At 40.4% G+C, this 27813-nt stretch overlaps 1 protein-coding gene across 1 annotated transcript in view; it reads right to left on the bottom strand.

The window, feature by feature from the left end:
- TEKT3 (tektin 3) overlaps positions 1-27492 on the bottom strand; it is a 38659-nt gene extending 11167 nt beyond the window's left edge. Inside the window, exons 1-6 of the mRNA XM_008157447.2 lie at positions 27444-27492; positions 17860-18467; positions 14541-14624; positions 8390-8460; positions 4139-4282; positions 1384-1606 (exon numbers count right to left, since the gene is read on the bottom strand). Coding sequence (XP_008155669.1) covers positions 1384-1606; positions 4139-4282; positions 8390-8460; positions 14541-14624; positions 17860-18438 — 1101 coding nt within the window. The 5' untranslated portion in view covers positions 18439-18467; positions 27444-27492. The remainder of the gene's footprint in view (positions 1-1383; positions 1607-4138; positions 4283-8389; positions 8461-14540; positions 14625-17859; positions 18468-27443) is intronic.
- Between the last annotated feature and the right edge of the window lie 321 nt (positions 27493-27813).

Genomic DNA, 27813 nt, shown 5'->3' with positions numbered 1-27813 from the left:
CTCTGTAGCCCCGAGGGCTTCATTCTGCACCTTTCTGATGCAACTCATCGGTTTCTATGTATATGTCTTATCTCACTGTGAGCTACAAGATGGCAAGGTCATGTCATTCACGCTTGTATACCCTCAAGTGCCTGCCTTGAATGTAGCTTTGATAAGCTGAATTCTACCCTCTCCGCCACCCTCCCCCAAATTCATTTGTTAAAATCCTAACCCCTCGTACCTCAGGCTTTGATTGTATCTGGAGACATGACTAAGTAAAAGCTTGGGTTAGAACTTGTTAAGTTCTAATCCAATGTGCCTGGTGTCCTTATGAGAAGAGGAGATTAGGACACAGACACATGCAGAGGGAAGACCACGTGAGGACACAGGGAGACAACGACCATCTACAAGCCAAGGAGAGAGGCCTGAGGCAACCACCCTACCGACAGCTGGACTTCCAGCCTCCAGACTGTGAGACAGTGAATCCCTGCTGTGCCTTGTTTGGCAGCCGCAGCAAACTAACACCGGAGTAAGTACAGTTTGGGGAACTAAGGGACTCCATCACATCAGTCTTCTAAAAGGCCTTTAAATGGCTTCTTACCTTTCCATACATGTCTACAGTCTGGGCACAAAAACTACATTTTATACTCCGTCTGCCCTTCACAGTCGGCAGCACACTTTCTGACTCAGTAAGTGTGTGTTACCCAAAGAAAGCACCCCGAGGAGGAAGGACACCTCACTGTGTCCTGAGACCATGGGGCCCTCAAGGGGCTAACATCACTCCCAGTGACATGATGACTTGTAAGGTTCTTAAAAAAAGAACTGACAGCAGATGCAGCATAAGCCACAGACACAACAAGGGCTCCGAGACTGACGCCAAGCAAAGGCGAGCTCCCTGATTATCTTGAAACATATGAATTCTGATGGAGCCCTTCATTTTATTGTCCTTGTAAAACTCTTATACTTAGAGCACTTAAAAAGCTCAATATCAGAAACACTTTGAACCACCTAATAATTTCCAGTATTTGCTTTTGTATTCCAGAAAAAACAAGTGCCTGAAATAATTCAACAGAAAACATTCCTACCGTATGTTCTAATAATAAGTTCACTTCCTAGTTACATACAGTGATTCATTAAGCTTTAATAATATTTTTGTTTCTGTTAAAAATACTAGGAAGCTTTTATTACATAGTGCATTCTTTGTGTTCCCAAAGCCTGTGGATTCCAATTTCAATCTGACACCTGCCTGCCTTGCTAAAATAAATGGTGCACTTTGTACTGTTTTTAATTTCTCTTCGTCTGTAGGGCCAGGAGGCGTGTGCCTCCTGGCTGATCTCAGGGTGGTGAGCACCCTGGACCCAGAGCCCCTGCAATGCCCATCAGCTCGGCCGGGGATTGACTTACCTTTGCTAAATGAACCTGAATCTTGTTCTTAGCGTCCGCAGTCTCAGCAATGCGATTAGTGAAGGCCAAGTTTACTTTGTTGAACTGATTCCACATCTCATTTGCAGTCACGACCAAGAGGTTTTGAATGTCGTCTCTTAGTTTGGCTGAGGCTGCTCGTTCACTCTGAGAGCGAAGAAGGTTGTCATCTGTGAATTTGGCCCATGACTCGGGCACTGAGACCCTGGACAAAGGAAGGAGAGCCAGACAACAGTGAGAGTGATGAACTGGCAATCATCCAGAGAACCCGTACACTGATCCTGGCTCTAGTGCCCCAAACGCAACCATCAGAGCAAAGCTTAATTTACATTTTTCTTAATTGCTCCTTATTTTACTGCTAGTCATTTTCTATAAATCCAAACCACAAACTGACTCCTTTACTAGTTTTGGGGAGAAAAAGAGGATTGGTGGAGTATAAGGGTAGTAGGTTTATTACAAATGTGTCACATGCGCTTAGTATATAAAAATATTCCACATCAGGAATAACCAAAGAAGTAAGGAAAACAACAACATATTAATTAATAAACCTCTTATCAAAAAGCAAAGAGTGAAGAGAATAATGATTTTTCTGGTGATCTGTGGAGAGAAACTCATCTTCTGCAGGTAGGAACGCTGAACTGGTGCAACCACGGAGGAGGGTAAAAAGTCCATGTGCATGAGATAATTTTGAATGCGTATAACCCAGAAAGGTCATTTCTAGAAATATTTTTATTGAGATATAATTGACATGTAATATTGTATTGGTTTTAGGCATGCAACATATTGATTTGATACATGTATATATAGCAAAATGATGAGCACACTGAGTATCGTTAATATCCATCACATACATAATTACACATTTCTTGTGATGAGAACTGAAGATTTGAAGTCTTAGCAGCTTTCACATATACATACAGTATCAACTATGTCACTCTGTCCTACACGGCATCCCCAGAGCTGAAAATGCAGACGGGTCATGCATGTTCTCAGGTCCCCGCACAGGGGCCGTGCTAACCGTTTGCCGTTCCAAGGCGAATGGGTGCTGATCAAGCGAACAGTGTATAAACTTACCCCAAGGAAAAATGCTCCCAAAGATGTATATGCGAGGGCCATTTTCAGCAATAGTTATGCCAATCCCTAGAACTCTGGAAACAGCCTGATGCTTCAAGGTAAAACTGAATGAATTATGGTACATTTAAAAAAATAACCCTTATAGCATGCAAGCTCATGTTGCAGAAGACTATTTCCACAAACAATGTTTTGGATATATCATGAGCTGACTACTCAGGCATGCTACTCAAGCAGCATGTATGAAATACCATTATTTAAAAGCATAACTCGATGTCCACATGCATGGGAATGTATTTGAAGGACTGATGATTAATTGTTAACATTGGGCACCTCTGGATAGTAGGTTCATGGGTGACATTTATTTACTTGTTGGTGTGATAAAATATCAAATGAGACTCTTACTGTTGGCTAGAGGTTTTAGCTCAGGCCCCAGTGACCCTAAATGACACCCTATCTACTCCATACTCTGTCATTCTACAGGAGGTGGCTAAGAGTTCATGCCACACATAGACGCCCTGTACAGAGGGCTATGTGGTCAGGGTGAGTGGTTCCAGCCCAGCCCACACAGCCCTGGGGGAGCAGAGGAAAACACTTCTTCCTCACGTCTAGCCAAGGCAGAGGCACTGCATGGGGACCCCTTAGAACACAGAGCCTGAATCTGAGTCACAGCACTGACCCTAACAGTCAGAGCTGGTGCTGCTGATCCCCGGGGGCGCTAGGAGAGGGGCTGCTTTGGGGTGACCGGCCCACAGGAGAGAACCCAATAGGGGTTCACTTTATAAGGAGAGGGGGCATGAGTGTGGGAAAGAGCACAAGGGAACTTTTAGGGGTGATGGAAATATTTTTAAATATATATTTTTATATTGATTTCAGAGAGGAAGGGAGAGGGAGAGAGAGATAGAAACATCAATGATGAGAGAGAATCATTGATCAGCTGCCTCCTGCAAGCCCCCTACTGGGGATTGAGCCCACAGCCAGGGCATGTGCCCTTGACGGGAATAGAACCTGGGACTCTTCAGTCCAAAAGCCGATGACGCTTTATCCACTGAGTCAAACCAGCTAGGGCAATGGAAGTATTCTTTATCTAAACTATGGTCATGGTCACACAGGCATAGAATCCTGTCAAAATTCATCAAAATGTACACTTACACTGAATACATTGATTGTAGGTGAATTTCACCTCAACCAAGTTGATTATTTTAAAAGGGAATGACTGGAGAAGACCATGAACCCAAGATTGCATGCCAGGGCCCGGCAAAGCAACCACGGACAGACCACGTTCAACCATCAGTGGTAATAAAAACAGTACAGTAAGCTGTTTTCAACTCGCACCCCACTGTGTCCCGGGCATCGGACACAGGCGGCACTTTCCTTTACGTTTAGCTGTGTTTTCTAGGCTTCCTACATCAGGAAGTGTTCCTTCCACAGGCAGGAATCTGAAGAAGAAACACTCCTTTCCAAAAGAATACAGGATGCAAGCGCCAAGGCCCGACTGCGAACACGCAGCGACTGGACTGGACACTTGCCCAGCGCAGGTGTGGCCGTTCCCCCTTCCCACGCCTCCCCACGGCTCCCGTTTTAACCGGCCGGCTGCATCCCTTTGAAAGGAGAGTGAACACAGTAAATAACATCAAAATCATGAAGGGGTGTGTGCCCCACTTACGTCGCGTCCACCCTCTCCACTCCGCGAAAGTAGCTGACACCCTCCGAGGTGTTCCGCAGGTGGTGGCACTTGTCGTCGATCCGGTGTGCCACCTGCTTGTCATGCAGGTCCTTCTCCAGCTCGTGCTGGGAGGCTCTGTTCGCTCTGTAACACAGAGGAGGACACGGAGCTTCAAAGTCGGGGAGCGATTTTCTAAGAGGGAGAGGAGCTGCCCTCTCTGCTGAGACCCACCCTCTCCTGCTTTCCAGGTCCCTCCTTTTTCACACCGTGTCCAACTTTTCCATTATGAGGAGCCTTCCCTGGACATGGCCATGCACGTGAGTAATTAGAACCCTGCCCATCAGGCCCCTCCCTCGGCTGGGAGAGAAGATGTGCAGATAGACAGGGGTCAAGCATCTGGAGCCCTAGGACTGGAGCCCATCTTCTAAAATACAAATGGTTCCAGAGAGGACCCTGGCTTAGAGGAACCTGTCCACACGTGCGCTGCCCTGTCTGTCTCCCTCCTCAACTCCTCCCACAACCCCCTCCTCCGCCGTGCTCTGATGAGAAGTGTGAGGCCGTTACAGCTGCCTGTGGGCCTGCAGGTGCCTCAGTTTGTGGTCCTGTGAGGCCTGAGGAGTTGTCCAGGAGATAGAAATCAAGGGTCAAAATCAACCTCCAGGGCAGGAGTCAGTGCTTGGAAGAGTCGGATGGGTGGGCTCCCAGGCCGGCGTGCTTCAGCAGCCACCCTCCTGGAGGAGGCGGTGAGCTCTGAGATGGTGGTTTCCTGCCCTGCCAGCAGAAAGGAGTCCTGGCACTCACTACCAAAGACAGGCCCGGGCAGGGGGGGTTGGTGGGGGGCGGGCGTCGGAGACTGGCAGCCATGTCTTCACTCATGGAGGAGTTCATTCAACAAATAGCAGCCAGTGCTCCCACATGGCAGACACTGTTCTGCACAACCAGAATGTGACAAAACATCTCCTCCTTGGAGGAGCCTGCATCCTGCTGGGAGGAGACAGGCAATGCTCATGACGAATAAGCAAGTCCTGTGGTTTGTTAGCAGGAAAGTGGGCCAGGAGCATGAGTGGGGGTGTTAAATAGGGCCATCGGGTAGGACTCCTTGAGGAGGCGGCGTGTGAGCAAAGGCACGCTGGGGGAACCAGATCGAGCAGAGCCTCGGGACACCAGAGGCATCGGGCTTTCCTCCTGAGGAAGCGAGAGATCACGGAATTACAATTCAGAGGAGCCTTCTGGTGCTGGGCTGGGAATAGCTGCAAGGGGGCAGGGAGACTCAGGAGCAGACGGAGCAGTTACCCAGGTGAGATGGGGTGGCTTGGACCGAGGGGTAGCAGTGAAGGAGGTGAGAAGTGCTCAGATCCTGGATGTGTTTTAAAGATGGGACCAAGAGAATTTCCTAGGAGACTGAACATCAGTGAGAACAAAGAGCTGAAGTTCAGTGCTTGAAAGAGCAAATTCTGTCAACTAGGGCAGGCTAGGCTGTCGGGGAGGAGCTCAGGACAGGACAGAATGCAGCCAACACGCTGAGCTTGGGTGTCCACTGAACATCTAAGTGCAGGAACCAAGTAGGTTGTTGGAATTTGGGAGAAAGTTCTAGACTAGTAAGAAAAAGTTGGGAGCCACTAGCATATAGACAGTATTTGAAAAAGCAGAACAACTAGGTGCTCTTAATCATTTCCGTATTCCAAAAATTGTCTTAGCATGTAGCTGTCACTCAATAAAGCCTGCGCGGAATTGAATGGGCTGGGTCTAGCTGCAGCATCCCTTCCACTGAGCCTGTGCCTTTGGGTAAGTGACTTGACCTTTTGGATCTCTTTTTTGATTGTTATTTGTGAAGTGGAACCGAGGGTAGCAGCAGGCAAGACACCTGCATTCTGTGGATTCTGCAACAGTACACATGTGTGGAGGACCAAGGACAGCACGGCCTAAACATTTGGTTTCCTCTGATATTCACATTAGTAGCATCTCCCCTTGCTACTCTGGGTTTGGCCTCTTCCCTCAGGTTGTTGGTTGAAACTCGAGGATTAGAAGGCCTTTCTCATTTGTTGTCCCAGACGAGGATGACCCCCAGCCTTCCTCCCCTGACCTGACCTCAGAATCTCTCCAGCTCTCTAGAGCTAAGGAAAGTCCTGGGCGCAGCACCCCACCAGCCTACTGCTAGCCCAAGATGGGAAATCTTGGCTGCCATGTTGGTGCCCAATGAGATTCCATTTCCAGCGAAGATCCAAGCTAAGTGCTTCACTGCTCCTTTCCTCCTTCCATCCCCTTGGGTGGACCCAGCCTAGTGGCCATATCTGAGGCTCGGGCCCCCAGATGCTGAGGAAGCCGTCCCAGGAAGTGAGGTGGGCATCTCGCCTAGATCTTTAAAGGCTTGCCAACAAGGAGGCCAAGCAAGTGCACATGCAGAAATGGAACTTCTCACACAGGCTGGACCAGGGCCGCCGGGGATCCTCGGTAACGGAGATTGCGGAGAATGTGCTGTCTAGGGCAGCACAATCTGGGCCAAGAAGGGCAAGGGACCCAGAAGCCGGCAGCAGGATGTGGATTATGAAAGAAAACGGGGACGAGGAACTGGGCCAGGAGAAAAACACAGAAGCAATTCTTTGGACCTCACAAAACTGTGATTCTGAAATTCCTAGGGAGCAGAACCCAGTAGTTGATATTGGAACTCTACTGCCGGGTATCTACAGCTTAAGTAAATTGTATAGTTAAACCACAAGCAGTGAGTCATCCTTAATTACTATCATACCTAGTGTCACCAATTTCCAAATCAGACTCTTTCTAGTAAGTGTTCAAGAGACATCTCAGACACCTGAGCCTCCCCCACCTATACAGCTGTCTTGATGGGCAGGCTGGGCAAGCTAAGTAAGAAGTACCAACACGCTACAAGGCTCACTACTCTGAGGATGTCACGCAGAATCCTTGACAACATTAGTATACGCAGAATCCAACTTCTTTCTGTGACCATAACCAAATGAACACCGATCTGTCTATTCATATCAGGCAGCAGCCCAGCCAGCACATTCTATGTTGACAGTTATTATCACTACTCAAGCCCCTCCTCTGATTACTTATCCCCCTTCTCACATCTTCTACTTATCCACCCTTGCAGAGAAAAGAGGAATGCATGTCTGGCAGAGAATAAGGTGGATGAACAGTTACAATGCAACGAAGAATGAATGTTGAGATGTAATGCATGTTGATTAAAAAGTCCTTCATTCCAATATTAATTACTATTCAATTGCTAAGCAATGATCGTAATGAGTTTTGAGATGATGCGATCAGAGCAGGAAGGAACATTTCTGCCAGGAAATCAGGGAAGGCCATGTCCTTAAGGAGTAAACATGAAAGTGAACCACAGTTCATCTCTCTTCCAACTGTTGGGGGCTGCACACCCACAAGTCACTCTCTCATCAAAGAGTAACAGTCTTTTGAGTTAAAAGAAATCTTAGCCATACTCCAAGTTAAGACAGAAATACTTTCTATGAAATCTCAAATTATTTTTTAAATAAAAATGTAAAGCAAGTATTCCAAGTACTCATTTTAATCTCCAAATAAAAACATGTGTGAGCACGTATGTGTGTGTTTGTGTATCCATATATAAGAAATCCTATCTAATAAAATAATATGCAAATTGACCATCACTCCAATACACAAGAGGGTCAAAGATGGCTGCCTCCATGTGGACACAAGATGGCTGCCACAAGATGCTGGCAGGGGAGGGCAGTTGGGGGTGACAGGGCCAGCGGAGGAGGGTAATTGGGGGTCAGGGGGGACCATGCCTGCAGGGGAGGACAGTTGGGGGGGGGACCAGGCCTGAAGGGGAGGGCAATTGGAGAGGACCAGGCCTGCAGGGGAGGGCAGTTGGGGGTGACCAGGCCAGCAGGGTAGGGCAGTTAGGGGCAATCGGATTGGCAGGGGAACAGTTAGGCATCAATCAGGCTGTCAGGGGGGTGGTTAGGGGGTGATCAGGCTGGCAGGCAGAAGTGGTTAGGGGCAATCAGGCAGGCAGGCAGGTGAGCAGTTGGGAGTCAGCAGTCCTGGATTGTGAGAGGGATGTCCCAGATTGGAGAGGGTGAAGGCTGGGCTGAGGGACACCTCCCTCCATGCATGAATTTCATGCACTGGGCCTCTAGTTTTTATATAAGAAGCTAAGAGAAATCTGAATGGAAGGTATAGAAGTATAGTGTCATAATAGATCTTACATTGTATGAGAGGTTATAGGTTTTACATTGTATGAGGTAAAGCTCTTACGCAAGTTGGGCCACAGCCTTATCCAAATGCAGCTTCATCCTTTCTTGACAACACAGAATATCATCAACTTCCTACTCAATTGAAAAACACACACATTAATGTTTTTTGTTATTGAGCATTGCATTCAAAGTCAACAATATAACAAAACATCGATAAAGGAAAATTGTGTTTCTGGTTAAACAAGTAAACAACTTTATATCCACTATTTACATATATGCCCCAATAACATTGTGATCTAAATATCAGGCTGAAATTCATTATTTATAGGGCTATAAGAAATCGTATCATGGAACAAGCTGGGACAGGGGTAAGATTTCAAAGTTTTTTACATCTATGGTTCTAAACAAACAAAATTCTGGTGATGTGCAAAGTGAATATTAACTATTCTTCCAAGACAGTAAATCAGGGAGGGGAAAGGCCGTCAAAAAGGGGCTTGTCTCTGGCCATCATGTACCCTCCAACATGCCCAGCTCTTTGGTCCCAGCCTTCCTGCCCCACTGGCCCACTGTGCTCCGTAGGCCTGCCGCTCTGCTTGACCTCACGTGTGGGATTTTGATGCTGCTATTATGTATACATTATATATAATAGGTGTTGTAACAGAGTTTTTAAAATAAACATTTGGTTTCCTCTGACATTCACATTAGAAGATCTAGAAACTCAAAATAGTACCAAGATGATATTTAAAAAGTGCACAAAATTGTTACAAGTGAAGAGTGATCATACTATACACACTGTTTTGTGGCTTGCTTTTTAATTTTAAACTTGAACATTTCCCCATGACATTAAACAATGCTGTGATGAACAACTTTAATAAATGTTTAGACATCGCCAAAGGGTAACCTTTTTTCCGGGTTTTGACAAGTGCAGCCAAATTGCCTTTCAGAAAAGCTGTGCCCATTTACAACCATAAGTGGGTGTGTGGTTCCTCAGCTCCCACACCAAGTAGCCATTATGACTCCTCTAAATCTCTGCCAATGTGATAGGACCCCCCAAAACGCACACCTGCCCAAATGTGTGGGTTAATGCTATGACTATGCATTTGTTCACCATTTCGCTTTCTTCTTTTGTGCTTGTCCACTTTTTCCGTTGTTTTTAAAATTAACTTATGTGTTCTTATATGTAAAAGTCAATCTTTTCCCATCAAATATGCCATATATACATATGTGTGTGTGTGTGTATGTGTGTGTGTGTTTCTGTGTGTGTGTTAAATATATAGGTGTGTTTTTTACAGTTTGGCCTTTGCCTTTATATTTTGTGCATGGTGTTTTTGATACATAGACATTTATGATTTCTATGATGTTAAACTATCAAATAATTAAATAGCTCCTTTTCATTTCTGCCTTGCTAATTTGGTTATAAAGTCCTTCAATTCCAATGTTAATTATTACTCAACTATATAGTCTTATCTTTAATTGTTTAATTATGTAACATAAAAATATTGAATATCCCTAGAGTTATTTCAGTTATTACTGTCTGATTCTTTAATATTCTAAATTAATGAAGTAAATGAAAATTCCTAACACATGTTAACAAGGTTCCTCTGCCCTTACAGGTAGCAAAGACTTCTCACATTCTCACAGCAGCCTGTGCGTCAGTCTCAGTTTTTAGTGTTGGTGGTCTTCCTCTTTATGGCTGTGTGTGTGTGTGTGTGTGTGTGTGTGTGTGTAGCTATTTCATTGAGGTGGGTGTTGTCAAAAGATGCACTGAGTCATGCTTTAAAAATTCCACTTAAAACCCAAAACCCTAATGAGCTTTTATATTCTGTGTACACAATGCACGTGGTGGGCATTCCTGGGACTTTTAGTGAAAAAAAAACACACAAACTTTTAATGAGACTATTATTATAAAAAATACTTCAAAAATAATTTTTATATATGAATTTAAATAATGCCATATGGTAAATGTCAGAGGGTTGGAGGCAGGAAGGTCTAAATGTCTAAAACCGAAACCCGTTGAGACTGTCCCCAAAGTTGATTTACTCATTAATCTGCACTCAAATGTTCATTTTGCTTCAAAGTCCAAGAAGTTAGCTTGATCTAGGAGTTCCATTAATATAATGTCCTGATTAGTTCCCCAGAGAAGCCACTTTGTAAGAATTTGGTGAAAACCACTGACTGAAAGAATCAACAGAATTCATGAGAAAATATTTCATTCTACTCACATTTTTCAAAAGCAAGCCTTTTAAAGCTACTTCCTTTTTTTAAATAATATTCACTCTTAGTTATTTAAAAACAAACAAACTGAGACCTGTTTTGGTAAAAATAAGGTATGCTAATACCATTTCCTTGAGTAGGTTACAAGATACAGTCACTGCTTGAACTACTTGGTCAGGGTGATGAACCATTAGTCTAATCACAGACCTCAGTTGATGAACCATTAGTCTAATCACAGACACTGGTGTTTTGAGGTAAAGCAGTGTCTGGCACTGACCTGGAAATATTTGCCTCTAAAGTAGTGCTACTTGTGTTTTTTTTTTTCTAAAAAATTAGTTTTATTGAGATATTGTTCACATACAACAGAATTCATGTACAATTCAATGGTTTTTATTCACAGAGTTGCATAACTATCACCAGAACCAATTTTTAAAACATGTTCATTATCCACCAAAGAAACAACATACCCCTTAGCTGCAATCCCCAGTTTCCAATCCCTAAACCGCCTTCTCCTGGGCAGACACTAATCTACTGTCAGTCTCTGTAGAGTTCCCTAATCTGGACATTTCATATCAATGGAATCATGCAGTGTGTGATCCTTGGCCACAGGCTTCCTTCACACAGTAGAACCTGTTCAAGGATCATTCATGTAGTAGAATGCAGCAGCACTCTATTCCTTTTTATGGCTGAATAGCATTCTATTGTATAGAGATACCACATTTTATTTATTATTCATCAGCTGATGGGCATTTAGCTGTTTCTAAATGGCTGTGATGAATAATGCTGCTATGAACATTCATGTACAAGCTTTTGTGTGGCCATATACTTCCTTTTCTCTTGGGTAAATACAAAGGTGTAGAATTACTGAATCATATGATAACTCTGTTTAACCATCTTCCAAATCAGCTACATCATTTTACATCCCCACCAGCATTGTATGAGGGTTCTAATTTCCCCACATTCTCACCAACACTTGCTATTTTTTATTTTAGCAATCCTAATGGGTGTGAAGTGATATTTTATTGTGGTTTTATTTGAATTTCCATGATGACTAATATTGTTGAGCATTTTTTTATGCTTATTAGCCATTTTTACACCCTCTTTGGAGTTTTGAAGAACTCCCTTTGCCCACTTTTGAACTGGGCTTTTTGATTGTTTGTTTTTGTTGTAAGAGGTGTTTTTTTTTCTAGATACAAGTCCCTTATCGGATGTATGATTTGCAAAAAATGTCTTCTTCCATTCTGTGATTGTCTTCTCATTTTGTTAATGATGTTCTTTGAATCATCAAAATTTTTCATTTTGATGATGTCCAAGTGTATGTATTTGTTTCTTACATTGTTTGTGCTTTTGGTATAATATTTAAGAAACTACTGCCTATTCATAATTAGCATTTTTATGAATGTCATAAATATTTATGCCTATGTTTTCTTCTTAGAGTTTTATAGTTTTAGCTCTTAAATTTATGTTTTTCATCCATTTTGACTCAACTTTTTTTATATGGTGTGAGGTAGGGGGCCAACTTCAGTCCTTTGTATGTAGATATCCAACTGTCTAAGCATCATTTGTTGAAGAAAATAGCCCTTTCCCATTTGAATAGTCTTGGCACCCAGACTAAAGATTAATTGATCATAAATGTGTGTTTATTTCTGGATTATCAAATGCTATTCCATTGATCTATATATCTATCCTTGTATTGTAGCATTGTAGTAAGTTTTGAAACCAAAAAGTTCTCCAACTTTCTTCTTTTTCAATATTATTTTGACTATTCTGCATCCTTTGAAGTTTGGTGTAAATTTTAGGATGTGCTTGTCAATTTTTACAAAGAAGTCAGCTGGGGATTTTGAAAAGAATTGTGTTGAATCTACAGATCATTTTAGGAAGTACTACCATCTTAGCACTATTTAAGCCTTCCAGTATATGAACATAATGTGATAATTTATTTAGCTATTAATTTCTATTGATACTATTTTGTAGTTTTAAAAAAGTGCTTCTTAACTCTGGATGTTAATTAACATTATTTGGGGAATATTTTTAAATATCAATGCCTAGTCCCCACTCCAGATTTGAATCAGAATTTCTGGAAGTTGGACCTAATCACTGATATTTTAAAAGCTTTCATGGGGTGCAGCTTTTAGAGCTAGAATTATGGAAACACTAAAGTAGCCTAGTTTCAAATGAAATTTCTTAGAAATGTTATAGTATGTTTGTGGGCAAACTCATGAAGTCAAACTGTTAGAAGTGATTTATAATTTACTGCATCTCAGTGACAACAAGGTATTTACAGATTTTACATTTAATAGCTATGAAGGAGGAAAGGATGATTAGAACAATGGTAGGAAGAATGAAGTAGAAAAGAGAGAGGTGAGAAACAAAGCAGAGGAACAATGTACAGGAGCTGGAAAGTGATTACAGAGGTTATGGGAGTCAGCAAGACATGCCATGGTAATGGGAGAACCTAGGTACCATTAATAGAAAGCAGAAAGCAGAAGGCATCAAGACAGAAGAAAAGCTCACTTTCAGGCTTGATGAATCTGAACCAAAAGCTGAGTCACCAGTGTAAATATGTTTGACTGGTACTTAGGGATATAGAACTAATGCTTAATAGAGGATATGGCTGAGAAGGAAAAGAGGGAGAGAGAGAGAGAGAGAGAGAGAGAGAGAGAGAGAGAGAGAGAGAGAAATTAGGAAGGGCCCAGGCATATAATGGCTGATCTTAAGGAATGGCAGAGATCTGTGGGAGCAAGCCTAGGAAATGAAGGTCAGTATGACTTAGAAGTAATATTGAATTGGTGTAAGGTGGAAGAGAGCATAGTAGGAGAAATAAATTGGAGTGCAGATATAACAATAAGATTCTGATGGCAATTTGGCTATATACCAAAAGCTTGCTGAATGCCTATACCCTTTGACACACCAGTTACATTTTTTGAAATGTATTCTAAGGAAATAATAAAAATACATGTAGTTGTCAATAATATATTTGTACACTGCAGTGTTATTAAAATAGAAGAACAAGGAGGATAAAGAGAAGAAGAGGAAGAGGAAGAGGAAGAAGAAGGAGGAGGAGGAGGAGGGGAAGGAGGAGGAGGAAGGGAAACAACATAATTATTAAAAGAGAGAGCATTGATTTTTTTAAAAAATGGTAGTGGAACATGATGTAACCATTAAAACAATGTATTAAAGCATATATAATGATGTGTGGAAATAATAATCAATACAAAATTTTAAATGAATAAATCACTATTGGGGTTGGGGATGTGAATCAGCAGAGCACAGAGAATTCTTAGGGCAGTGAAAATACTTCGTATGATTCCATAATGGAGGATGCATGTACATTTGTCCAATCCCATAGGATTTACAACACCAAGAGTGAACCCTATGGGTAAACTATGGACTTTGGGTGAAGATGATGTGTCCATGTAGGTTCATCAGTTATAACAAATGTACCATTCTGGTGGGGGGTATTGGTAACTGAGGCTGCTATGCATGTGTGACTATAGGGATTATATGTGCCTTCCTCTCAATTTTGCTGTGAACCTAAAACTGCTCTAAAAATGATATTTTAAAAAACAGTGCTGCCTTCCCACATGTATATTTAATAATAATCACCACTGAGCACTGATCTATAAAAAAAATCACTAATCAAATTCATATATACTGTATATTTCTAATCCTGAAGACATGTCTGTGTGTCTTTAAGTTGGGTGGTATCTAACTATGATTAATAAAAAGAAAGCTTAACTACCCCCAAATTAATAGTGATTTCTGTGTAAGTCAGATTCAGGTGATTTTTTTTTCTTTATCCTTTTCTATATATTTCAAATTCTCTAAATAAATATCTATTACTTTTATAGCCTGAAAATGTTGTTTTCTAAATGCTATAAACACTTGATGTTATAATTTCTTATTTATAAGTGGCTATATGTAACATCACTTATGTTTTAATATTAAATGCACGTTGGCAGCTAAGTTTCTGGTTGAAGCATTTCTCCCATATTTACCGTCAGCAGCTCTGTTTCTACTTCATCATGAACTAGGTCGATGCCCATTCTCTTCTCTCGATGAAACAGACATTCTCGAGCTACCTGCAGATACACAGAGTAGGAAAACCTCTAACACAAACTGACTAGCACCAGTGACCTGAGTGTCTATTGACCTGCTTCTAACACAAGTCAACAAACACTCCCAATACCAACTTTTCAAGCCATTTTGTTGGAAATGTAGGGTGAAACCAACCATGACAACTAAGTAAATCCCTTGTTCTAATTAGAAGGTAAAGTGTTAGCTCTTGAATTGTAGTTTGAAATTTTTCCTAATTTGGTGAGTTGACAAAATGAAGCAGATAGCATTAACTTGATCTCCACAAATTAGCAATCTGAGAAAATAACTAGGTGTTAATTTCTTCTACAGAATAACCTGAGTCTTCAAGGTATTATTTATATTATCTCCAAATATTTTTATAAGAAAAGTAAGGAAAAAAACAAATGATTGTCTTTAAAGACACCAAAATATTTGTGTAGCCAAAATCCAAGTGATTAATTTTAAAAAGGCAATTATAAAAATAAAATGGTCTTATCCATTAAAGAGAAAAATACAAATAGAAGATGATTTAGCCATACTTCTATCACTGTTTTGTTTTTAACAAAACAGAGATTATAGTGTCCTTATAATGTTATATTATGCTTTTTAGAGTTGACATTAAATGATAGGCCTTATTCATAAAATAATCTTGGAGACAAAGTATATTAATGGCACCAATGGAAAATAGCTTAGATTGCTAACCATAAATTAAGTATGAAAGAACATTACATAATTGCTAAAATACTTTTCAAAGACTATATCAAGATACATAGTTACTTTATAATGTTAAATTTTAAATTATTTTAAATATAATAGTATGAACATTATAATCTACACTAATAAAAGAGAAAAATGCTAATTGACCGTACCTTCGCTATGCCCACAGCCAATCAGACTGAGTATGCAAATTAACCCAACAAAGATGGTGGTTAATTTGCATATGCTGAGGGAGGGAGGAGTGAAGACTGAAGACAGCATAGAAGGAAGAGGGAGGGGAAGTGGAAAGCAAGGTGGCTGCTGGAGGAAAAGCACAGGCGGCGGTGGGTGGGGTGGGACAGGCGGGCGGGGCGAGCAGCAGCCACCCTGCCCGCCCCGCCCTACCCCACCCCCCGCAGTGGGAGAGGTGGTGGGGTGGGAGAGGTAGCAGTGGTGGGAGGGAAGCTTGCCGGAAGCACTGTTCTTGCAGGAATATTCCTGCAATGGCCCCCTTGTCCAGATATAATATCATTGAATAAAATCTTTGAGTGAATCTTTAATTTTTTAATAGTGCAATTTACATTTGCTAGAAGATGATTAATGAGTTGACAGGAACTCTGATTATTTTAATGTGTATTACTAAATAATTTTCCAGGAAGTTTCTTCTTTCCACAGTCCTACCAGCAATATATGAAAGTGTCCACTTTCTGAACTTTGCCAATCCTAGGTGTTATCGATTTTTTGTTAATTTTATAGGCCAAAGATGGTTACTTCATTGATTTAATTAGCATTTTTATGAATTTTTAACATTTTTTCCATGAGTTGGCAATCTATATTTTCTCTTTTGAGTGGGATCAGTTTACAAGACTAACTAATTTTAATCAGGGCCTTCTGATACTATGTTGATAATAAATAATCAAAAACTTCTGGACAAAAATTGAAGAAAAAAATTAATTCAAGTGAGAACCATCTCATTGAAAGCAGTCATCTCTGAAAGGAGCACTTGTCAGGATAATTTAAAGTAAGTGCGGTTGGATGTGGTAGGGCATAGAATAGATCAGAAATCCTCACACTGAGTGGAGCACAGAGAAAGTACAAAAGGGTTTCTAATCCCCAAAAAACAATTCATGATGAGTTACTTTAAATGACATCAGTAGTGTCTATCAACCTCTCTTAAAATTTCTGGTGGGTTGCATGTATTTGTATGTGCTTGTTTTTAATGGAGAGGGGGCACAAAAAGAGTAACAGTGTGCAGGGGTCTCCAACAAATTCTTCAACCCACTAGACATCAGCTCCTTGATACTTGATTGTTACATCTGTAGTGGTTACATCAGCCACTCCAGATGTAACAATAAACTATGGCAAATGCTTATCATGTGGCAAATAAGTCACACAAATATGAAGAAAAATGGAATGAGCTTTGCTCACACACACACACACACACACACACACAGAATGTCTTCTTTCAGTGATGGTGTACAGAATGAGGTTGGATGGCCCTCACACACTCAGAAGGTTGGAGGCAATTTGAATCCACTCAGAAGCCTGGTCAGAGGCCAGTAACCAACTGTAATGTGGCCTCCATGCCCCCAACTGGCTTAACCTCAGTCCCATTTCTCTATTCAACCAAACTATTCCATTTCCTAAGAAGATCTCGTTTGGCCCGACTGGTGTGGCTCCATGGTTGAGCATCAACCTGTGAACCAGAAGGTCACACTTCAATTCCTGGTCAGGGCACATGCCTGGGTTGCAGGCTTGATCCCCAGTAGGGGGCGTGAAGGAGGCAGCTGATCAATGATTCTCTCTCATCATTGATGTTTCTATCTCTCCCTCTCCCTTTCTCTCTGAAATCATATATATATATGAGGCCCAATGCATGAAAATTCGTGCAAGAGTAGGCCTTCCGTCCCCTGGCTGCTGGCACCGGCTTCCCTCCAGCACCCGGGACTTGGGCTGGCTTCTCTCAGGCCACCCACAGGCACCCAAGACCTGGGCTGGCTTCCCTCTGGCCCTGGCTTTGTCAGGAAGGACGTCTGGAATGACATCCAGAAGGACATCTGGTTTAATTAGCATATTACCCTTTTATTATTATAGATATATATAAAGAAGGTCTCATTTGATCAATTCCTTGTGCCAGGAAATGGAATTATACTGTATACACAGGCATTTCACAACCCAGACTAAACAAATAGTTGGTTTTATGGGTGTATTTTTCCCCCAAATGTTGTTTATATTAATCCAGGATGACCAAGATGAAAATTTCATCTTCCCATCTTTTAAATATATTGTGTGTTCCAAGGTGTCTCATTAATTAGCCTCCTTTGCTTTACATTCAGAATTCTTTCTGCTTATATGATTATTGTGTATAATGTGTAAAAATAGCAATTGTTTTAATATTACTGGCATCAGTTACAAATTTATTGATAGGGGCTGACTTCTACAGGTGAAATAAAACACAATTCAACCAATAAATAACCTCAGAAATTCAACCAGTGGATTATAATTGTAACAACGGAGTCATTAATCATAAGATCTTATATTTACCTGAAGAGGGGCTTCTGTCTCCATCAAAGCCCTCTCCAATTTTTTCTTAACATCAGTTAGTTCATTTGTCTCTCCAATCATTGAATCCAGCTCATGAATTATTTCAGATTTCCAAAATCCTATGTCATTGACTCGTTCTCCCAAATTTTGAGTGGAATCTGCCTGGGTTTTTCTTGTTTGTTGATATTTGTCTTGAATCAAGCGAGATGTATCTACTCTTAGACTCTCTGAATTATGTCGGGAAGTGTTGGATTCTTGATAGTTGGTTAAATTGGACCTATACCAATCATCAGGAGTGTACCGTGTGAAGAGAGTGGTTCTATTGGAAACAAAGGGGAGCATGGTGCTCTCAGACACCTTCTGAGATCTGGTGCAGTAGGGGCCCAAGGTTGGTGAGTCAGCAGCTACTTTGTAGTATGTGCTTGGTCTCCAAGGAAGACTCAAGCTATGGGTCAAATTGTAGTGCGGGAAGCGGTCCCTATAGCTTGATGTCACGGTACTGATGGCTGGTAGAAAGTTGGTTGGTGTTGGTCTAGGGTGGGCATAAGTTGCCGTTAAAGTTGAGCCTAAAAACTCCATGATGCTCAAACACTACTTGTAAATCTCTCCTGTTTAAAAGGGGGAAAAGGTAAAAATAGACAGTCACATAATTTAATCTTTGGTGAAAATTTACAAATAAAAGGCCACATCTGACTTAGTATTAGTAGCAGTGCTTCCTAATACATATTTGTTTTACTTTGATACCCACCTTTACCAATGATAATATATTCCAACATTTTTTTCATTTCTGTCTCCAAATATATTAAAAATCACATTTTTAGATTGGCTATTTGAATTTTTAAAATATTTTCAAGTTACAAGAAGGAATATTGTCTTACAACAAATTCAAATTAAGAGCCTAAACTACACATTTCAACAGATAGGGGTTCAAATCTTGGCTCTTCTACTTACGAGCCATGTGACATTGGGCAAATTACTTAACCTCTTTGTGCCTCAGTTGCATCATCTTTCAATTGGGAATAATAGTACTTCTTTGGATTGTTATGAGGGGTATTAGCAGCAAGGTGTTGCTTGGCAGCATCCCTCACACAATCTAGTTTACAATGATGTGCTTGGTAGGCAAACGCTAGATCCCCTTCCTGACAACTCGGCACCTGTAAGCATTTACAATATGAACATTCTAGGGAAGCCACTGAGGTTTGAGGATTGAGTAAGACAATGCTAAGTATGTGGAATGCTTAGCACAGTTCTGGGCATATAGTAAATGCTCAATAAATGCCAACTTCTAAAATTCCTAATACAGAGGAATATATAAAATAAAAGGTAAATATCCATCCTCCTCCCAAAACTGAACTCAGAAGTCGACACCATGGATAGTTTATTAATAGTTGTATCTCTCAAGATTTTTCCTCTTCATATGACAACATATGTATTGTTTTTAAACCTGCATACATACACCATTTATTCATATGCACAGAGATTTTTAATACATAAATTATCTTAATCATTATAAGTATTATTCTATAACATGCATCTATGTTTTAGACTTCTCCCACTAGAACATACAGATCTACTTCATCTTTTTTACCAGTTGAAAGTATTTTATTGTCTGAAAATTTGGGTCATCCTTAGTCCAGAAAGTGAAGGTTATCATAGATTATGACATATTTTTCAGCATCTAAATATCATTCTGTTTGGGTTAATGTCTATGGACCCATTTACTGAAAAGGAAAAATCAAATCAGATTCAATTCCATAGCCTTCTCAGAATAAAAATCATTCAATTTTTCAAATAGCTATGTCTTGAAGCCTTTGGTATCCAAACCACAAAATAATCTATCTGTAAAGTTGTGGTCAGATAAAAATCCACTTGTACCACATGTGATGAAATAGATGCCCACTGTCAGGTCCCACCTGACCTTAGATCCCTGACTTTCCCTCAATTCTTCCTTCCCTTAGCCCCCACACATATACTGGCCATGCTTAGAGCATGATGGTCAAATAAAACCTTAATAATCACTCGCAGTTCTTCACTTAAGTATGAAACTTAAACACTGCCTTTTGAAACAACAAATTCAAAGTAACTTGAGACCTTAGCATCCTCAAAGTAAACCTTAGGCTGTTCTTAGTTCTAACCCCTTCCCCAAGTCAAATCTAGAAATAATCCAGTAGTTTTCTTTCAGCAAGAAGCTTCACGTGACTTTTCTTAATTCTCAACAGTAAAGGCTCTATTAGAGAATGTCTCATTTGATCCTTCGGCCAGGGGTTTCCAAGTGCAGGATTACCACATGTATTTACACAACACCTATTATGTTGAGGGACCTATCTTTGTCAAATATTGACCCATGGTCATTTCTCCAAGGGATGATATGTGAAGATGCAGAGGTTCCTTAGGGATGAGATATAATTTAGAACCTGGAATCTGAAGCATAAAGCTCAGCTGTTTAAAGCTCACAGATGGAGAGCTCCTTATATATGGCAGTAAGTTTCACACGGAGACAACAATCCACAGCCACGCTGAAGTTCAAGATTCAGCCAGCCATCTCGCATGTCATTCAGGAAGACTGAACAAAAGACAACAGCGTAGCAATGCCTTGTATTTGGGGTCATTATTGATAAAACATATTGAGAGTGTCATTGCCTAAGAAATACTCAAAAACTCAAAATAGACTCAGTCTCCAACCAGGATAGAGAAATAAAAACTAGACCTAGCCTCTTACATATAAAAACTAGACAAAATACATGAAATCGTTTTCCAATATTGGACAAAAATCCTAACAGGACTCTGATCCCTGAAAGAAGAGAAACAGGTAAGGTAAGCCCTCTGACAGGAAACACAGGGCCTGGCAGCATTCGTGAGCTGAGGAGATCAGATCAGAACTGGGGGCACTGAAATAGCTCAAAGCTGTGAAGCAGGTCCTGGAATAACGCAGGCTGTGCAGAGGAAGAGCTCCAATCTACGCAGTGAGTCTTGGCTGCTTGATAGGCTGCCAGTACATCAGGGACATTCCACAGACCTTGGCGAGAAAGGATGGCAGACTGTCAGCTGAACAATTTCTAGAGCCCACAGAGAGTGGAGAGACTTGCACCAGTCAGAGTGGAGAGTCCATGGAGACCCAGAGAGGTCACACATTAGAGTCGGGGCTGAACTATCTCTAGAATGCAGCTATTGAAAACTCACTCTAGCAAACTTAACCTTTTGCACTCAGATGTCGAGTGTTAGCATCGGTAGCAGCTCGTATGTCGAGCCACACTCGACATGTAGTTTCACCGCAGGGGGAAGGGGGATTTTTGTCTATTTTTCCAGTAACTTTTCTTGTTTTCATTAGCATGAAAGGACAAGTAAAATGTAAAAGCCGTCTCAACTGATGCCACCACCTAAGCTTATCTTTTGCATAGGCAGCAATCTTGAGTAGGAGGGTCCAAGGCATGAGTCATTGCATCATGCCTTTTTGAGCTTGCATCATCTTCCCTTGGGAAAGAACCTGCCTTATCTTTTCATCTCCTAGGTTTGTTTAGGTTTCTATTAGCATATCACACATGTTGTCATGACACAGGGTTTAGTTGGATGATTGGTTTGCCCCCTAGCAGTCTCACGTTCTGAGTCAATTTCCCCTCCTCAGGATGGATAAGTTTTCCAAAGACATAGAAAGCAGCGATGATGAATTTTACTTCGAAAATGAAGAAAAAAGTGAAAAATGTAATAGTGACGAAAGTGAGTTCTCCGAGGATGCGAGTGGAGATGATGAACAAATCGCTGGTCCTAGTGGAACTACAGAAAGGAAAAAAGTCCCTTGCTTTGCCCAAAGATCTGGCTGAAGGTACTGACAGTGACAGTGACATTGAATTCATAAAGGCAAAACGAAGATGCACAATTGTTTATTCGAGTGAGAGTGATGGAGATATAGGTGATATCATTGGGAAATCGGGTATAAGACCCAGTGAAAGTTACGTTTCCAGGGGAAAACAGGAAAAAGAAAAGTGGACATCTACATCTGTGAATGACAAAGAGCCTAGCAGAATCCCTTTCTCCACTGGTCAGTTACATGTTGGACCTCAAGTTCCTTCTGGATGTGCCACACCATAATTTCACTACGTGGGATTGACAGCATATTAGATACAGGAGAAGTAAAGATTAGTGAGCTTCAAACTAACCAAGCCAAATAAGACTTTTTAAACTAAAAAAATAAAATAAAAAGAGCCTCAGCAATCTATGGTACAATGTCCAAATGGTCTAACAGCATGTACTTGGAGTGTCTTAAAGAGAAGGGAGGAAAACAAAATCTTTGAAACAATGGCTGCATATTTCTCAAATTTAACGAAAACTACAAATGCCTAGATCTAAGAAGCTCCACACAATTCAAGAAGATAAATACACACCTGTGTGCGCATGCCCACATGCACTGTCACCACCACTATATCTCCTCAAAACTCATCATAACCAAATTGCTAAAAATCCACAACAAAGGGAAAAACTTTAAATCAGAGTCAAAGGAACAAAAATAAGAATTAGTGCAGAATTCTGGTCAGAAACTGTGCGAGACAATCAAACATCTTTAAAAGCTGGAAGAAAGTATAAGTCTAGAATCCTGCATCTGGTGAAAATATTCTTCAAAAATAAAGGTGAAATAATTTTTTTTCATAAAAACAAAAGCCAAGAGAATTCATCAGCAGCCAAACTGCTCTAAAAGAATTGTTACAGGAAATTCTTCAGGCAAAAGGAAATTATACCAGATGGAAATTTGGATCTAAACAAACAAATGAAGTGTCAGGAATGGTAAGCATGTGTTCTAATATAAATTTTTTTAACTTTTAAATTTCCATAAAAGATGGCTGTTTAAAGTAAAAAATAATAATTTTTTGTACAGTCTATTTAGAAATTAGAAGTAAATTATATGGTAATAATAGCACAAATGATGGGAGGGCTAAAGTGGAATGTATTATTGTAAGGGTCTTATTTTATAACTTAAATGAAGCAGTGGAACTTAAGTATATACTGCAATAAGTTAAAAATGCATATTACAAGCTTTAGGATGACAGTTCTTAGGATGTAAGCCAGGAATTTATGGGCTTGTCTAAAACCTTCAGGGATGACAAGGTCAAAACTACAGGGTACCCCCCAAAATTAGACAGACTTTGGCTGCCATCTTTAATTCTAATGAGTTAAATCTGAAAAAAAAAACAACAAAAAAAAAAACATCAATTGAGCTATCAGCTGTTAAAGTGTGTATACATTTTTTGGGACACCCTGTATTTGCATAGTAAACACTTAGATACCATTTGCCTTCTTCACTCATTCTCTCACAAATTTACAAGTTTTCCAGATGTGACGTGATACATCACATCAGACTGAGTGCAGGACCCAGCCACTAAGAAATTTTAAAACTTTGCCAAAAATGTAAAATAATGTCACTCTTATCACTAATTATTTTGTTTCAGAAAACAGATTTTTAAATAAAAAACTGAAATTTATATTACTGTACAATGGGTTTTAATGGTTATTTTTCTAAAGAATTAATGTTTTTAATTTTTAAATGTCTAATATAATAAACATCAAGAGATATAATCCATTTAAACTAAAGCTCTTTGAGGTCCAGAATGAAGTCATTTGAGTATAAAGGGGTTCTAAGACCAAAATGTTTTTGAACTGCTGACCTTGAGCAATCTCTAAGAAAAAAATAAAACAGAGTTAACGCTAATAAGCCAACAGTGGAGGGGAAAACAGGGAAGACGTACAAAAGACATATAATTAATTCAAGATAAGAGAGATAAAAATAAGACAAAGAGAAAACAAACAGCAAGATGATAGACAGGAACCCAATTGTATTGATACTGACATTTACAATAAATCGTTTAACAATCAAATTAAAAGGCAAAGATTTTTAAACTGAATTTTAAAAAGCAATATTAAACTGTATGCTGTGTAGTGAAAAATACAAAATACAGATAAGTTAAAAACCAAAGTATAGAAAAATATATGCTATGTAAACACTAATAAAAAGAATAGTGAAGTGGTTATATTACTATCAAACCAAGTAGATTTTAGAACAAGAAATATTATCAAAGATGAAGAGAGAAATAGGATAAGTGAATTAATCAGGGAGATAACAAATGAATTATCTTAAATGTCTATTTAACCGTTATCAGAATTTTAAACACATGAAGCATAACTAGCAGAACTAAAGAGGGACAAATCCACAGTCCTAGGTGGATCGTTCAACACTCATCTGTCAGTAGCAGAACAAATAGAAAGGAGTTGGTGATAGGATATTTGAACACCACAATTAAATGGATCTATTATATATATAGGACACACCATCCAAAACATCAGGTTATGAAGTTTTAACATTAATTAAAGACTATTTCTTGATATAGTCTTACACAATATTTCCAACTGCACAAAGAACATGCACCAAGTAGATGATATTCTGAACCATAAAACAAGTCTAAATAAATTTAAAATATTGAAATCATGCAGAGTATTTTCTCTGACCATTACTGTTAGAAATCAGTAATGGTAAGGTATTTGGAAAATCCTCAAATAGCAGGAAATTAAACAACACACTTTTCAATATCCTCTGGGCCAATGAATAAATCACATGGGAAATTGGAAAATATTTTGAACTGAATGAGAATGGAAACACAGCGTATCAAATTGTGAAATGCAGCTAAAATAGTGTTGAGAGGCAAGTTCATAGCTTTAAATGCTTATATCAGAAAATAAGAATGAGCTAAAAACAATAATCTATTCTTTCATTTTTAATAGCTAGAAAAGAAAACAGTAAATCTCAACTAGAAGGAAGGAAATAATAAAGAAAGAAAAATCAATAAAGGGCAAATTGGGGGAGGGCAATAGAATCCTAACAGTAAAATTGATAAATCTATTTCTGGGTTGATCAAGATAAAGAAAAAGAGGACACAAAAGAGGACAAATTATTAATATAAGGAATAAAAGAGGAGATATTACTATAGACCCTGAAAACATTACAAAGTTAATGAAGCAATATTACTAACAACGTTATGCCAAGAAATTTGACAACATAGATGAAATGGACAAATTTCTTTCAAGACAAACACTTTTAAACTAAAGAAGAAACAGATGTCCTGAATAGTTTCATAGTAATTAAAGAATTGAATCTATAGTTTAAATTCTTTCATCAAAGAAATCTTTAGGCCCGGATGAGTTCACTGATGATTTCTACCGTACTTTTAAGGAAGAAACAATACCTCTGTTTTTAAAAGCCTATGTGTACTTTTACACTTTGCCTTTTCCAATGTTTAAATTATTCTCTAAATTCTATCTCAGTCACTTCCTAGGAGAGTGTGACACATATTAAGATCATTAACTGTTATTATAAACTAGAGGCCCAGTGCACGGGTTTGTGCACTGGTTGGGTCTCTCAGCCTGGCCTGCAGGGATTGGGTGGAAACTGGCTCTCTGACATCCTCTGAGAGGTCCCAGATTGCAAGAGGGTGAAGGCCAGGCAGAGGGACCCCACTGGTGCATGATTGGGGATCGGGGATGGGGAGGGCTCCAGGGTGTGTCTGGCCTGTCTTGCCCAGTCCCCAGCGGCTGGACCACAGCAGCAAGCTAACCAACCAGTTGGAGTGTCTGCCCCTGGTGGTCAGTGCGCATCATAGCGACTGGTTGAACGGTCGAACAGTCAAACACTTAGCATATTAGGCTTTTATATATATAGATATCTCATATTTCCAAGTAAACTGAACACATTCTTTGGGGGAATAAATGAAAATAGCTTCAGAAAAATCCATTCCCTAAATCATGCAACTGTTCTTTTAATTACACTTTTTGTCATGACCAAAAGCATAAGATATGAGACATATGCTGCTAAGTCAAATACAATGTTTGGCTGTGTTCATTTTATGTGGGGTCAATAATTATTTACACACTAGAAAATACTATAATAGTCTCATAAATATTAACATGGTAAAATATAATCAATCACACAGAGATTTTAAGTACTAGAAAACTTGATTTACAATCCAAAAGGTAGCCTCTAGTTGGCTAAACAGATTTCATTAGCAAATTTAGGCAGTACTTTGACATCATAAATATTTTAAGGTATAACAATCTATAGATCATTTTCTGCAGAAGACAGGCCAGCTGCAGAGGGTTTCCAGGACTCATCCCACACTCTGCCCCAGATGAGTGACAACGTGAAATGATCACATACAAGCTTGGTTCTTTTGGTCATATACATGAATACACACAGTTTTAAAATGGAGCAGAAATAAAACACTGACCCAATATATTAATAAGTACCAGAATCCGAAGAAGACATTTTATCAGACTTCAATGTTTAAGTAATTTATCTTTATGCATATATTAAATAAGAATGCAGAAAAAGTTGAATAATCTCTTTCTCTCCCCCACCTTGCAAAAAAAAAATCCTCAAAGTCCGATAGGACTCCTTTATTGATGTTGGAAGTGTAAATTGCTCTACATTAGAGAACTACATGTCAGTATCTCATAAAGTTGAAACAGCACATTTCTTATGATGCTGCAATTCAACGTTCTGACATCTACCTAGAGAAACTTAAGTATGTTCACAATTAGAATGCACAAGAATATCTTTCTAGAAAGTTTTCAAAGGAAACAACCTGAAAAAGACCATCGACTGGGGTACGCATGCATAATATGTGATAAAGTCATACAAAACTTTTCACAGCGTGGATGACTTAGAGCATGTATAGCCTGATATCACTATGTAAACTTAAACACTAAATGCTGGTACTGGGGTAGAGGTGGGAAAGGAGAGAGGGAACAGGATTCCCAAGGGAACATACGAGGCCTCATCTGTGCCAGTAACAGTTTTATGGCTGTTGTTTTAAACGAGGCATGGGTACATGGATGCTTGAACACTCTATTTTGTGAAATATTTTACTCTAGGTCAGACAAAGAATATTTTATCAGATACTTCAAAACACTTTGCCTATTAGTGAAAGTATCCCCTTGCTTTTTTCACAATGACCAAGCGAGTACTTTTACCCATGTAGACAATGCTTATTGGTCCAGAACACGGTAAGCATCCCGGGGAAAAACATAAAGGGGCTTGGTCTAAATTCGAAATACAAGTGAGAGCTTCCCAGCCAGAGCCCCACAGAAGTGGCAGCGCGGGAGGCGACACCAGTCTGGGCCGAATCTGTCCTGCCCTCCCCTTGGCTGCGCCCGGCTGAAGAAGCAGGAGGCACAAGGAGCAGTGTCTGGGGACACAAACAGCACAGTGACAACGCACAGCACTGCTAGGAGGTGTAAGAAAATTTAGGAGTCAGCAGAGGGCCGGGGGTTCGGATGCCCCTTCTCCGGGTTCTGCCTTTACTTCTCAATCCTTCAAAAGCCTCAGAAACTTAGATCAGGAAGGCGTGGGGGTGGAGGCTGGATAGGCTGCCTGTGGGTGGGTGTGGTTTTATTTGGGGAAGGGGGGCGGGGGGAGTAGAGAAGTGAAGGGGGGTAGGAATTCCAGGGTTTCCATGACCTCGCCTCGGATTCTGAGGTCAGAATCCTGTTTGAGGAAGGGACCTCTAGAGAGGTCGCCCCAGCGAGGAGCCAGCGAGACCACTCACCTGTCGCAGGTGCCAGGTGAGGGGCGGGAGCGAGAAGGGTCGCAGACCCACCACCTAAGGTCCTGGGAGGCGCAAACCCCACCGACTCGGCCTTAGCACCGCTTTGCCGTGACGTCAGAGCCCAAGGACCAGTCAGCGTCCGCCCCCGTCGGCTCGCCAGGAGCCGATTGGCCAGTGGGTGGAGAGGCGGGCGACAGAAGCTGGAGTAACAGGTTACCATGGACGCTGTCGCGCTTAGTAACCATGGCTCTGGGAAGCCCTGCCTTAACCTGGAGGTGAAAGGGGTGAAGGACAACCCCAGAGAGATGGCTGGTGATGCCTGTTCTCTGGTACCTGATTCGGACTCTTCTAGCTGCGCAAGCTTGGTGGC

The sequence above is a fragment of the Eptesicus fuscus genome, chromosome 20 (genome assembly GCF_027574615.1).
Source record: "Eptesicus fuscus isolate TK198812 chromosome 20, DD_ASM_mEF_20220401, whole genome shotgun sequence".
NCBI classification, from domain to species: domain Eukaryota; kingdom Metazoa; phylum Chordata; class Mammalia; order Chiroptera; family Vespertilionidae; genus Eptesicus; species Eptesicus fuscus.
Note: the sequence above shows the minus strand (reverse complement) of the source record. Positions and strands in the feature narration are given on the sequence as shown.